Source organism: Salvia miltiorrhiza, chromosome 8 (genome assembly GCF_028751815.1).
Source record: "Salvia miltiorrhiza cultivar Shanhuang (shh) chromosome 8, IMPLAD_Smil_shh, whole genome shotgun sequence".
NCBI lineage: Eukaryota > Viridiplantae > Streptophyta > Magnoliopsida > Lamiales > Lamiaceae > Salvia > Salvia miltiorrhiza.
The window spans coordinates 21,597,537-21,610,341 of record NC_080394.1 but is presented as its reverse complement, the minus strand read 5'-3'; the positions used below and the strand labels follow the sequence as shown (position 1 = coordinate 21,610,341).

General features: G+C 33.6%; 1 protein-coding gene across 1 annotated transcript; it reads left to right on the top strand.

Moving 5' to 3' along the window:
* The first annotated feature begins 5,378 nt into the window (after window positions 1-5,378).
* LOC131001827 (basic leucine zipper 43-like) lies at window positions 5,379-6,979 on the top strand. The gene has a single exon (XM_057928430.1). It carries the CDS (start codon window positions 5,956-5,958, stop codon window positions 6,715-6,717), a length of 762 nt encoding a protein of 253 aa, XP_057784413.1. The 5' UTR covers window positions 5,379-5,955; the 3' UTR covers window positions 6,718-6,979.
* The last annotated feature ends 5,826 nt before the right edge of the window (window positions 6,980-12,805 follow it).

Below are 12,805 nucleotides of genomic sequence, written 5' to 3'. Positions count from 1 at the left end.
TAAATTTTATTTCACTAAAATAACGTATTAAAATAAAATAATTTTAAAATAAAAAATTGTAGGAGTAATATTTATTTGAAATTGGTTAATTTAGATATCTTATGATATATATATCTAAGAAAAATACTTATATGCAAAATTATAAAAGTGAAACTTCAACATTTATTTTAATTTACCTAAATTATCTGTTTATAGATGGAACCAATCACTATGAAAAAAACAAAAAAAGTAATGAATTAAAATAATACTCCCTCCGCCCCCAATATCTTTCTAGTAAGAAGGCGCACGAGTTTTAAAACGAATGTGAAAAGGTGAAAATTAGGTGAGTTAGAGAATATCAATAATGACTTCAACTTACAAAGTCTAAATAAGTTATTAAATTTGTAATTATCCTATAATCTATCGAAAATTTCATCATACACCATGTTAATTATTATGTCATGCACATGACCGTTCTCATTACATACTAAAATCTTTTGACTTTTTTTTTTCTAGTGTCTCTTGAGATTGTCATGTACAATTAGTTGTCCATGGCTATAACATAGATTTTGGTAGGTATAATCCTACATTCGATAGAGACTGTCCCTAACTATTGTTAATTGTCATAGCAAAAAAAAACATTCACAAGGAATTGTCTTCTCTGCAACCGAATAGGAAATTTAGCAAAATCCGACGGACTCTTAATCATTCTGGCAATAGGAAACTTCTTGCCCGCATTTTTTTTTCTTGAAATGAGTTTGCCTTCAATTACGTATTCCTCAAGTTGAGTTACTATCACTTAGTGTCATTTGCAAAGCTCATTAGTGGATCAATATTTATGAGAAGCATGATTATGCATCCCTCTTTCGATTTAATTTCATGATTCGACATTCCTGAACACTTGATCATGTTGAGATACTCAATCGCAAATACTTCTTCATTGAGACCAACTTATCCATTTTCTTTGCATATACTGTCTGAACTTAGATAAAACCCTATATTTGGTAGACATTAGAGACATGACATAATCATTAATCGTATCAACCATCTTATTAGTGGGGGCCAAGATTGCTCTATTCTTAAAATTTTCTGGATCAATTGCATTATTCATTACGTTAGGGTATGCGTTTTCTACTATAGTTGCAATAAAATTTATTGCATCTTGTATAAGACTATCTTTTGAGATGAACTTATGGAGGCATGCACGACTGTCATACAGATTTCCTTTAAGGATTATTGGGTGTATTTGCTGAAAATCACCTTTTTAAAACAACCAACAAACCTCGCTCCAAAAGGTTTGTTTGTCCTCAGAAGATCTCATAAAATCTCTTAGGCTTCTATTGAGCGCATTAAAGCAGTATCTATGTGTCATTGGTGCCTTATGCTAGATAATAAGTTTTGTTTTCTCCAAGAGTCCAATTAAGTTTTAATCTAGGTTGATCTCGTTGCATAACTTGCATATGGAGTTTTCCTAGCAGTTATACCGAATCTAGAGTGTGCAATCCTTTCCCTAGGCAACAATAGCTAAGCTATACCACTCGAGGATACCAGAAATATTATCTTGCCCCTCCCACGTATGGTCGAGCATGAAGTTTTCCAGATATATGTTTTTCTTATACCATTATATCAACAACAATCATTTTTTTCCATAAATCATCCTTTGCTCATCTATCAAGGATATAACTTAACATGCTTTTTTTTATTTCTTCTATATTGTCAAACATCTCTTCTAATATCAGTAGAGTTTCTAAATCATATGGCAATTTCGGTTAGTAACGACATGCCAAGAAAGTTAATTAAACTAGTAGAATTAGCAATAAGCATCTTCTCAGTTTTAACCAAAGTTAGATTTTTTTAATTGGTCATATGTCAACTATAAATCTGTTTGAAAAAGATTTCATTACGTCAAGCTACACTCATAATTAACAAACAAAATGTACATGCAGAAAGATTGACACCTTTTATAAATAAATTAATGAACAAAATTATATTTCAAATTACAATTTTTCTTTATAAAAGTAATATTATATGCTAATCTCGTCAGCATTAATTTAATATAAATATTACTTCTTTCGCCCCTGAAATAAGTTTCTCTTTTTTTCTTTTTGGGACGCCACCCAAATAAGTTCATCTTTATTTCTTTCCATTTTTGGACAACTACCCCACCACTAATAATGCTTTATTTATTCTTACTTTTCACTTTTTCATCACTCCCAATATTAATTATAACACATTTTTCTTCACTATCAATACACTTTACCACTTTTCCTTAAAATCCGTGCCGTCTCCAAAGAGGAACTTATTTCAGGGACGGAGGTAGTATTAAATATAATTTCATAAATAAATCTCATCTGTTGATCTTATCTAATCTAACGGACATGATTTGTTCACGCCATGTTCAACGGATTTTTTCGTTGAACATTCGTGAACATATACAATATTTTTGGGGGTTCTGGGTTTCGACAACCCATATGTTCAACGAAAAAATCCGTTGAACATGGAGTGAACAAATCATGTCCGTTAGATTAGATAAGATCAACGGATGAGATTACTTCTTTCTTCTTTCTTACATTTAGGCCTTCTTCATTGAACCTTGGCCTATATATATATATATATATATATATATATATTACCTTTTTTCATATCAATGGTTACTTTTTCTTATAATAATAATTACATGACCAAATTATTAAAAGTATAAGTTCTCATCAATAAAAATAACAATCATCGTGAAAAAAAGTAAATTTAAAGAAAACCCTAATAAATTCGATAAACATCACCCAACTAGAAAAAAATCCAACTTTAAAGAAAATCTTACCACAAATCTTAATGGGTGCTTCAAGGTCAAGAAGATCAGGCGGATGCATAAAAATTAGTTTAGGCTGATCCTACTGGACCGTTCAGTCGCAAGCAGAATATAGGAGACAATCGCGGTGCCGACAGTGGTGATTCGCGGTTGCTGTGTCGTCCAAATAAGGGACGGCGTCGTCGATTCTCGTCGTGAGGAGAAGAGAGGTCATGAGTTGAGAGTGTGACAACAATGAAGAGAGAGTGAGAGAGAGAGAGAGAGAGAGAGAGAGAGAGAGAGAGAGAGAGAGAGAGAGAGAGAAAATGGTGGTTTTAAGTAGATGGCGGCAGGGCGGTGGAGCGTCGTGGCGGTGGGACGGCGATGGTGAATGTTGTTGGACCGTTCAGTCACAAGCAGAATTAGGGATGGCAATCGGGTACGACGGGTACGGATAGTGACTATCCATACCATACCCACGAACTAAATGGATAGTGGTTTTTAACCACGAAACTATCCATGGATATCAAATGGTATCCAAACCCGCTACCCGCGGATACCCGCTACCCGTCGAGTATCCATGAACCCGCTATTCAGCGGGTATCCGTCACCCGCTATTCGCCGGATACCCACTATCCGCCGGATACCCGCCACCTATTATCCGCCGGATACTCACGAAACAAAATTTAAATATAAATTTACAACAAATTTAATAGAAAAAAAAATCAACACAAATAACATAGTTCAAATCTATATGTTGAAATCCACAAAGAACAATGTTTAAATTCAAATTCATCAACTAAAATATAAAATCCAACAAAATTTTATAATTGCTCAACAAAATTCAAATTTAAATTAGACTATTAGAATTTGGGCCTTAGTTCAGTTTCTGTTTGGGCCTATTCTAAGATATAATATGCTAGCCCATAATCTCAAAATATATATTCAAAGCCCATATTTTATGGAATTTTTTGTGGATATTTGGCGGGGTAATTCACGGATAATAATATTGGCGGGTATTTTTTGCGGGTAAACGGGTTTCGCGGGTATGGATAGGATAGTAAGTATCCAAACCCATACCCACGAACTAAATGGATAGTGAATTGAAACCACGAAACTATCTGTGGATATCAAATGGTATCCAAACCCACCCTAATAGGTTCGGGTTTTTGCGGATATCCGTTACCCGCGGGTAGGGCCGGCCCTTTAGATAGGCCCAAGGGGCAATGGCATAGGGCCCCCAAATTTTAGGGGCCCCAAAAATTGTAGAGCCCAATAGTATTATACCCTATACAAAAAAAAATAAAAAATTATTCAACTTTATAGCAGCCCAAGCCCAAGTGCCCAACGTCTCTCTCACAATCTCACTCAATTCTTTCTTTCCAGTCCATATTCAGAAGTAGCGTCTCTCTCTCTCTCTCTCTCTCTCTCTCTCTCTCTCTCTCTCCATTCTTTAATTTATTCACAACGTCTTTCTCTCTACTCTGACTCTTTCTCTCAGTCTCTCTCCCTATCGAAACTCTGCTCTAGACACTAGACTCCAGCACTCTTCCTCTGCTCTCTCTCTCATTTCTCAATACTCTCATCTCTCTATTTGCTTGTGATTGTGAATATGTGAATTTCAATTTGTTTAACTGCTTCGTCCATTCAACTGAAATTAAGCTTTAAGATGCCCTAAAACATAATGATAAATTTGACATTGATGCTGAAGATTTATATTCTGAATTGCAAGTGCTACAAATGTGTTTACCATCTGAAACAAAGTCTCTTGGTGAGGTTCTTGAGTTTGTTAGAGTTTCAGATTGCTTTCCTAATGTTTCTATTGCATATAGAATATTGTTGACTATACCAGTTATTGTAGCTTCAGCAAAAAGAAGTTTTTCAAAATTAAAATTGATAAAATCATATTGCGTTATTGACCATGAGGTATTAGAAAAGCTTGATCTTGAAGAAATTATTGATGATTTTGCTTCTCAAAATGCTAGAAGATCTAAGTTATTTTTATAATTATTTTATCGTTATTTTCTAGTTTATTGCACTTTATGGTTAATGTTACAGGTTTACAGCTATCTCAAATTTGCTACAATTTCTCGAAGCTTCTTCTTTTAGGGGCCCCTTTTTTTCCTTTTCGCCTAGGGCCCCCAGAATGTCAAGGCCGGCCCTGCCCGCGGGTAGATTGCCATCCCTAAGCAGAATAGAGGAGACAGCCGCCGCAATGGTGGTGGTGAGTGGCGGAGGCTGTGTCGACCGAAAAAGAGCGGGCAGTGTCGATTCTCACCGAGAGGAGAAGATAGGCCAATAGGTGAAGGCATGGCGGCACTGAAGATTAGATAGAGGGGGGGAGGGGGAAATAGTGGCTGGAGATTAAAATTTAGGGTGGAGAGGGAGCGTGGATCGGGGCACGAGGTCGGACCCGTCTTACTCATGAGATTGACTGTACAAGAGAATTGGGGAGAAAGTAACATTAGTAATGATAATTAATTATATTTGTGAGTAGAGAAATAAGCGCATCATATAATAAAAAAATTTAAAATATAAATAGATTAATTTTTATGAATATTTTAAAATAATAGAATGAGACTATTTTTGTGGACGAAGAGAATAGTCCTTAAAAAATATTATTTAGGATTTTAAACGGTTACTATGATCAATGATCTCACCATGCCTTGAGGTGCATAAAAAACTGGTAGGAGTTAAAGTCGAACTGCAATGTAGTGGCATCTATATTAATTGGGTATATAATAGTGACTTTCAGGTCTATTTGCGATGCCATATGCAAATACCGAAGCTACCATTATCCATTTATTATTGTATTATACATAACACAGTCGACGTGTCCATCTTCTGATTGATTATCAAAATCAGCTCTAGTAAATAAATCATGTATATCTATACTTACATCTCCACCACTTATTTTTGAGCTGCACTATAGTATTTGAGTAGAGAGCATCTTGAGGAGCGTAGCTAGCAGTGTAGCAGCAGCGAACACTGGGATTAAAAAAAATGCTTATTGGCTCTGAAAAATGCTGAGGACAGCAGAGAGCGACACGTGTCCAGCACAATCCCACCTGTCTTATTTCTTCGTGACTAAGCTTAAGGTGGGATCCACATGCTGATGTAAGCCCCATTTTACCCTTTTAAAAGCCAACCCCACCAGCACAAGTGCCGGCTGAGTCAAAAGTATCCCCTAAATGACCGAAATGCCCCCCAGCGGGCCTACCAAACTGCCCATGGTTTTGGCCTTAAATACCGCTCTCCTCTCCTCCATTTCTTCCCTTTTCCCCTCCTCTCCTCTCCCCCTCCAACAAAACCGTTTTCCGGCCATGTTGTCCACTTTTCCGGCCTGTCTCTCCGCCGATGCCTTCCTCGGAAACCCCTTCGAACCCGGTTTCCCGCCTTGGGAAAACCACGAACCGCCGTTTCTCTTTCATCCACATGAGGAACCGGTTGTTTTCACCCCACAGTTGTCCCACGAACCGGTCAGTTCAAACTCCGGTTCGCGCGCCCAAAACCCAGCCCTGAGTTCCGGTTCGGACGATTCGAAACGGAACGAACCTAAGACGTTAAGCTCCGGTTCTGACGATCAGAGCCGGGAAAATTTTAAAAACAAACGGTCCGGTTGCGATGAGACTAGTTGTGTAGACGATCGAAAGCGTAGGCGTATGATGTCGAACCGGGAGTCGGCGCGGCGCTCCCGAATGCGGAAACAGAAACACTTGGAGAACCTGAGGAACCAAGCGAGCCGGCTTAAGCTAGGGAACCGGGAACAAGCGAACCGGCTGCGGCTGCTTGTTTGTCAAACTCAGATGTTCCTCGGAGAAAACGAACGCCTCCGTAATGAGGCGGCGGTTCTCCGCCAAAGACTCTGGGAAATACGCCAAGTACTGGTTGTCCGCCAGCTGCAGCAATTTTTGAATCCCATGCCCATGCAAAATAATCACCCCACTCTATAATTTATAAGTCAATCAATCGATTAATTACATAATCAACCACTACTATATTTATTAAATATGCATGGATCCTCTCTCTCTCTCTCCTCTGCTTTAGTGCATGTGTAAATTATAGTAGCAGTAGTAGAGGTAGGAATGATTTCGGAATTGGATGGTTCTGTTTATTTGATGGAACCAGAGTACATTATTTTGTAATTAGGGAGTCGCTACAGTTTGTGTTATCTTTTCAAATTTTACTATTTATAAATATTACAAGTCTTGAAAAGCCTTTGTGTTGTGTCCAAATGCAGTGTCACAGAAACATTTTGTTGTTTTCTCTTCCATTCTCCCTCTTTCTTATATTCGATTAATGATTATCTATTAAAAGTGCCGCGTAGTGAAATTTAAGTTGAATAAACGAGCATGAGACAAGGAAAGCGAGCATGCAACGACACATCATACAATTAATAAAGAGAATATCGGTATTAATTAATAGCAAAATAGTGGAATAAAGGCGTTCTCGCGTTGCAAAGGCAGAATCATATATCGCCCTATACACGGTAACCACTATGATCCGTTGCAATTAAATATTATAAAGTCATGTTTATATATAATTATATAGGGTTTGTGTTGTGTGTGTATATATTGTGCTGGTAGGTCTAATGTCACACTCGTTGGCATGCCATGATTTCAGATCAGAAAATATCCCTCAATTGCCACTATTTCTTCTGCTAAAACGACTTCTGCTTACATATTGATTGATGGAGAAAACGCTAAAAAACAAGAATTTTGTAATACTATTTCTCGTCTTTTTTTTTTTGGAAAAGTATAAAGAAATCTTTATTCGATGTTACATATTGATAAAGATATCTTTGAAAACATGTTTAAAATATATTGGCCGACGACTCGACGAGTATGTCATTATTATGAGATGTAGAATTAATATGGCAAAATCTTGTGTGCACCTAGGTGTACCATACACCTGGGTCAAATCTGACCCGATTCAGGACATATGATATATATTGCATTAGCGCATTTTTTAACATCCACATGGGTAGCGAAAGTGGTTTGAACTGTTCGCCAGGGCTGCGGGAGGTCGTGTGTTCGATTCCTACAGGCGCAATTTTCTGTTCTACAATTCATTCACTTAATTTTTTGTTCTTTCATGCTTTACAATTCATTCGCTTTCTTTTAGGGTTTTTTTTTCTTCCTCTTTTTTTCGGTTTTCTTCCTTCTTTTATTTGGTGAAATTTTTTCATTTCGGTTTTCCTTTTTCTTTTTTCTTTTATTGCATTTTCTTCTTCTTCTTTTTTTGTTTTTTTTTGTTCTTCTTTTTTTCGGTTTTCTTCCTTCTTTTCTTTGGTTCAATTTTTCATTTCGGCTTTCCTCTTTATTTTTTTTCTTTTTTTTTTTTGGCATTTTCTTCTTATTTTTTTTTTGTTTTTTTTTTCTTCTTATTGTGTCATTCCAAATCTTATGGTGTCATTCGAAATGTTATAGTATCAATCAAAATCATGTAGTGTCATTCGAAACGTTATAGTGTCATTTCAAATCATGTAGTGCCATTTGAAATCTCATAGTGTCATTTCAAATCATGTAGTGTCATTTGAAATCTCATAGTGTCATTCGAAACGTTATAGTGTCATTTCAAATCTTATAGTGTCATTCGAAATCATGTAGTTTCATTCGAAATATTATAGTGTCATTCGAATCTCATAGTGTCATTTGAAACATCATAGTGTCATTCGAAATGTTATAGTATCGTTCCAAATTTTATAGTGTCATTTGTATGTCGGAATAATGTCATTTGAAATACTAAAGTGTCATTTGAAATATTAAAGTGTCATTTAAAATATTGTAGTGTCATTCGAAATGTTAAAGTGTCATTTGTATATTGGAGTAGTGTCATTTGAAATGTTATATTGTCATTTGAAATCTTGTAGTGTCATTTGAAATATTAAAGTGTCATTTAAAATATTGTAGTGTCATTCGAAATGTTAAAGTGTCATTTGTATATCGGAGTAGTGTCACTTGAAATCTTATAGTGTCATTTGTATGTCGGAGTAGTGTCATTTGAAATATTAAAGTGTCATTTAAAATATTGCAATGTCATTCGAAATGTTAAAGTGTCATTTGTATATCGGAGTAGTGTCATCTGAAATGTTATAGTGTCATTTGAAATCTTGTAGTGTCATTCGAAATGTTAAAGTGTCATTTGTATATCGGAGTAGTGTAATTTGAAATCTTGTAGTGTCATTCGAAATGTTAAAGTGTCATTTGAAATCTTGTAGTGTCATTTGTATATCGGAGTAGTGTCATTTGTAGAATAGAAAAGTGTTCTTTAAAATAATGTTAGTGTCATTTTTTATATAGTGTTATTTGTAGAACACGATAGTATTATTTATATAACATTATAGTGTAGTGTTATTTTCATATAGTGTTAGTGTCATTTGTATAATATAAAAGTGTTCTTTATAATAGTGTTAGTGCTATTTCTATATAGTGTTATTTATAGAACACAATAGTATTATTTATATAACATGATAGTGTTAGTGTCATTTTCACATGGTATCATTTATATAATATAATAGTGTTATTTGTAGAATTGAAAAGATAAAAAAGAAAGAGAAAAGAAGAAAAAAATGAAAAGAACAAAAAATAGGAAGACCGAAAAGAAAAAAAAATGAACATAACAAAAACATAATGAAAATGAGCGCTGGAAAAAAAAGAAGAAGAAAATGAATAGAACAAAAATAAATGAAAATTAGTGCTGGAAACTACTAAATCGCAATAATTTCGCCTTCTAGGATGTTTCGAACCCGCGACCTCCAACACTTGTTTGGTGTGGGTTCAAACCAATTGCGCCAATAAATTCACTTGGTAAATAAAGCGCAAATTTAATATATATCATATTATTCGAACCGGGTCAGATTTTGACCCGGGTGTACAGTACACCTGAGTGCACACAAGATCACCTCAATTAATATTGAGTTCATATTTCTCCATCTTTCAAATTTCACATAGACCGGCCAATATTATACTATTAATTTATTCTTGGTACAAACTATCGTGCTCGATCAACTCTAATTACATATATTAACATTTATTGGAAACTTGGACCAAAAAAAAAGTTGATAGACAAGCCAAAATGCAAGTAGATAAGTATTTAAAATTTCAGCTTCTGTAATACTCCACACATCTTTCCTTCAAGTCTTTTGCAATTATTAGAAAATACTTTCGATTACACATCGAGATACAGACAATCAAACTTCCAAGTAAACATATTATGTGACGTATGTAACCGTTAGTTTGCCGGCTAACCGCACGGTGCAATATATAAATAAATTTAGATTATATATTTAAATTTAGAGTTAATCATATTTTATATCTTCAACTTTTAGCATATTTTTTAGAATGTTTATGATTTTCTTTTTTATTCAAATGCGTCAACTTTCAATTTTTGTAGAAGATGTTCCATTCTACAAAATTTGAAGACAAAACGATGAATCATCTCGTCGAATTTTTATGATTTTTAGGTTAAATGTTTTTTTGTCAATCTTACCTAATAAAACGACGTTGTTCCAACTTAATTAAATATCATGTAAGATGATTCATCGTTCAACCGCCATAGTTTATACTCCCTCTTTATCTACAATATCGTTGTTACTTTTGTTGATTTGATTCGTCCACAAGGATATATAATATCTTTGTCACTTCCATTTATAGCAGTAGGGTCCATATACTCCACTCACAACAATAATTGGACCTAAATTCTAGTCACAACAATACTCATTATTATCAATTATTATCTATCAATTTTTTAAAGCTCATATCATTCATAAAGTGACAATAATATTGTGGACGGAGCGAGTTTAACAAGACATTTTTGAAAAATACTAAAAATTGAGAGTTTGAATAAAAAACAGAAATTAAAGACATTTTTTAAAATTCGCCGAAAAATGAGAACAAGGAGCATGATTAACCTTAAATTCTCTATATATGTGATATATCAATCTCATCACAAGTATGCTTTCGAATCTTATGCATATTATTCGTAAAAAGTGAAAAATGCAAAATGTAGAAATAGCGCATTAGTGTTCTTTTCGTTTTTACCTTTTTTCTGTTAAGTACCACTTCAATCCTAGTGTTAAAATTTTTGTTATAGATATATAACATATGATTTCAATAATAATATGTAAATATACTAAATATATTTCAATTAATTTAAATTTTAATTAATATTATTTTTTTGATCAATTAACACATAAATTTTGAGCTTTTAAAATTCGGCGGAATTAAAAATTCGGTCACATTTAATCCTACGTGGACGCTTGAATTAATTTCGTGGATGCCAAAACAATTTTTTTTTTTTTGGGATAAATTATAGTAGTACAAGTAAATGAAGAAATTTATAGACTACACCACAATACACAGGACCTTAGGTCTTTGACATTAATCAGTAATCACCTACCATTAGGCCAATACACGCAGACGTCAAAATATTATCTTATTTTCTTCTTCATCTAATTATTCGCTCATATAAAAAATATCATGTAATAAAACTTCAATGTTTACACAAAATTAAATGTGGTCGGGCTTTTTATAATTTTGATTGAATTTTAAAAAGTTCAAATTTTACATATTAATTGATCAAAAATAATACTCAGTAATGGTTATTAGCACCTAAATACGCCAACTTTGGGGGTAGTTTGGTTTTGCACATGAACTTTTAAAGGAGAAAAAAAATATATGAACTTTAATGTTGTAGCAATTTTATCATAAATTCAAATTCTAGATTTTCGAACTCTATAAAAATCTTACGATTTACAGGTGTAGAGATCTCTTATACGATATCGTTTAGAGATGTCCTATACAATGTTATTTTTTAAAACACATGTTGATATTTCGACTTGCTACGTCAGCTTTAATTTGAGCAAAAAATACATTTAATTTGTGGCAAAATTACTACAACATTAAAATTCATGTATTTTTTTATACATATATTTCAAAATTTATGTGTAAAACCAAACTATTCCGAAATTATTGTATTTAAGTGCTAGTAACCCTACTCATAATAGTTAAAAACTGAACTTTAGATGCTTCGTGTATTTGCAGAAAATGAACCCAATACGATTTGTAAAATTATAATTCCTTAAATGACAAATATTATAATCTGAGCAATTATAGAAATTACATGCATAAATTTGATATCAAAATAGTGTGTTTTTTTTTTTTTTTGGAATGTCCATAAAAATTACTCCATCCGTCCTGCTTCAAAACCCCAAAAAAATTGATCACAGAAATTAAGAAATGTGTGATAAAGGTGTAAAGAGGTGGTGGGAGTCGTGGGACAATCCAAAAAGTAGTGTTAAATGCCTAATTTTAATTTATTTCTAAATTTAGGTTGAGTCATTTGAAATGAGACAACTCAGAATAGAAATTAGGTCAAATGAAGTGCGACGGAGGGAGTAGTCCCTTTCTATTTTTGGAAAGTTTCACTCACATGAGACTCCTTTTTTTCACTTATAATACAATTAATTATTATTATTATTATTTTTTTTTAAATAAAATTCTTCTTTTATTTATAATATAATAATAATTTTTATTAAAATTCGTATCGTCTCCTTCCTTTTTAAGATTATTTTTAGTGACGAAGAGAATATATTTTAATAGAAAAAGGTCCTACGTCGACCACTATGTTGTTGCAATATAATCTCAGTCGACAACAACCAAAATTTGAAAAATCCATAATGTTGGACTTAGAATCAATCAGAGGCGGCGAATGTGATGCTTTTTGTGGACAAACAAGTCCACAGATATCAAAGCATCAAAATCCACTTCTTTTTCCAATTACGTTTTCCTTCAATAAACTTTATTAATTATCGAACAAAGTACAGATAAGATTGAAGCTTTAATCTTTTAATAACTAAATCTGATTGTGCCTTTATTATTCAAAAAATATAACTAGCTAGAGGCCCATGAAGACGTCGTTAAATTGACCTCTTAATTTAAGAGATGCTCACATCACTTCCATGTATAACGCCTTTAATTAATAAAGTATTTGTAATTTAAGCAAGGCTCAATCATCATTAGTCGTGTGTTAGTGCGTAAC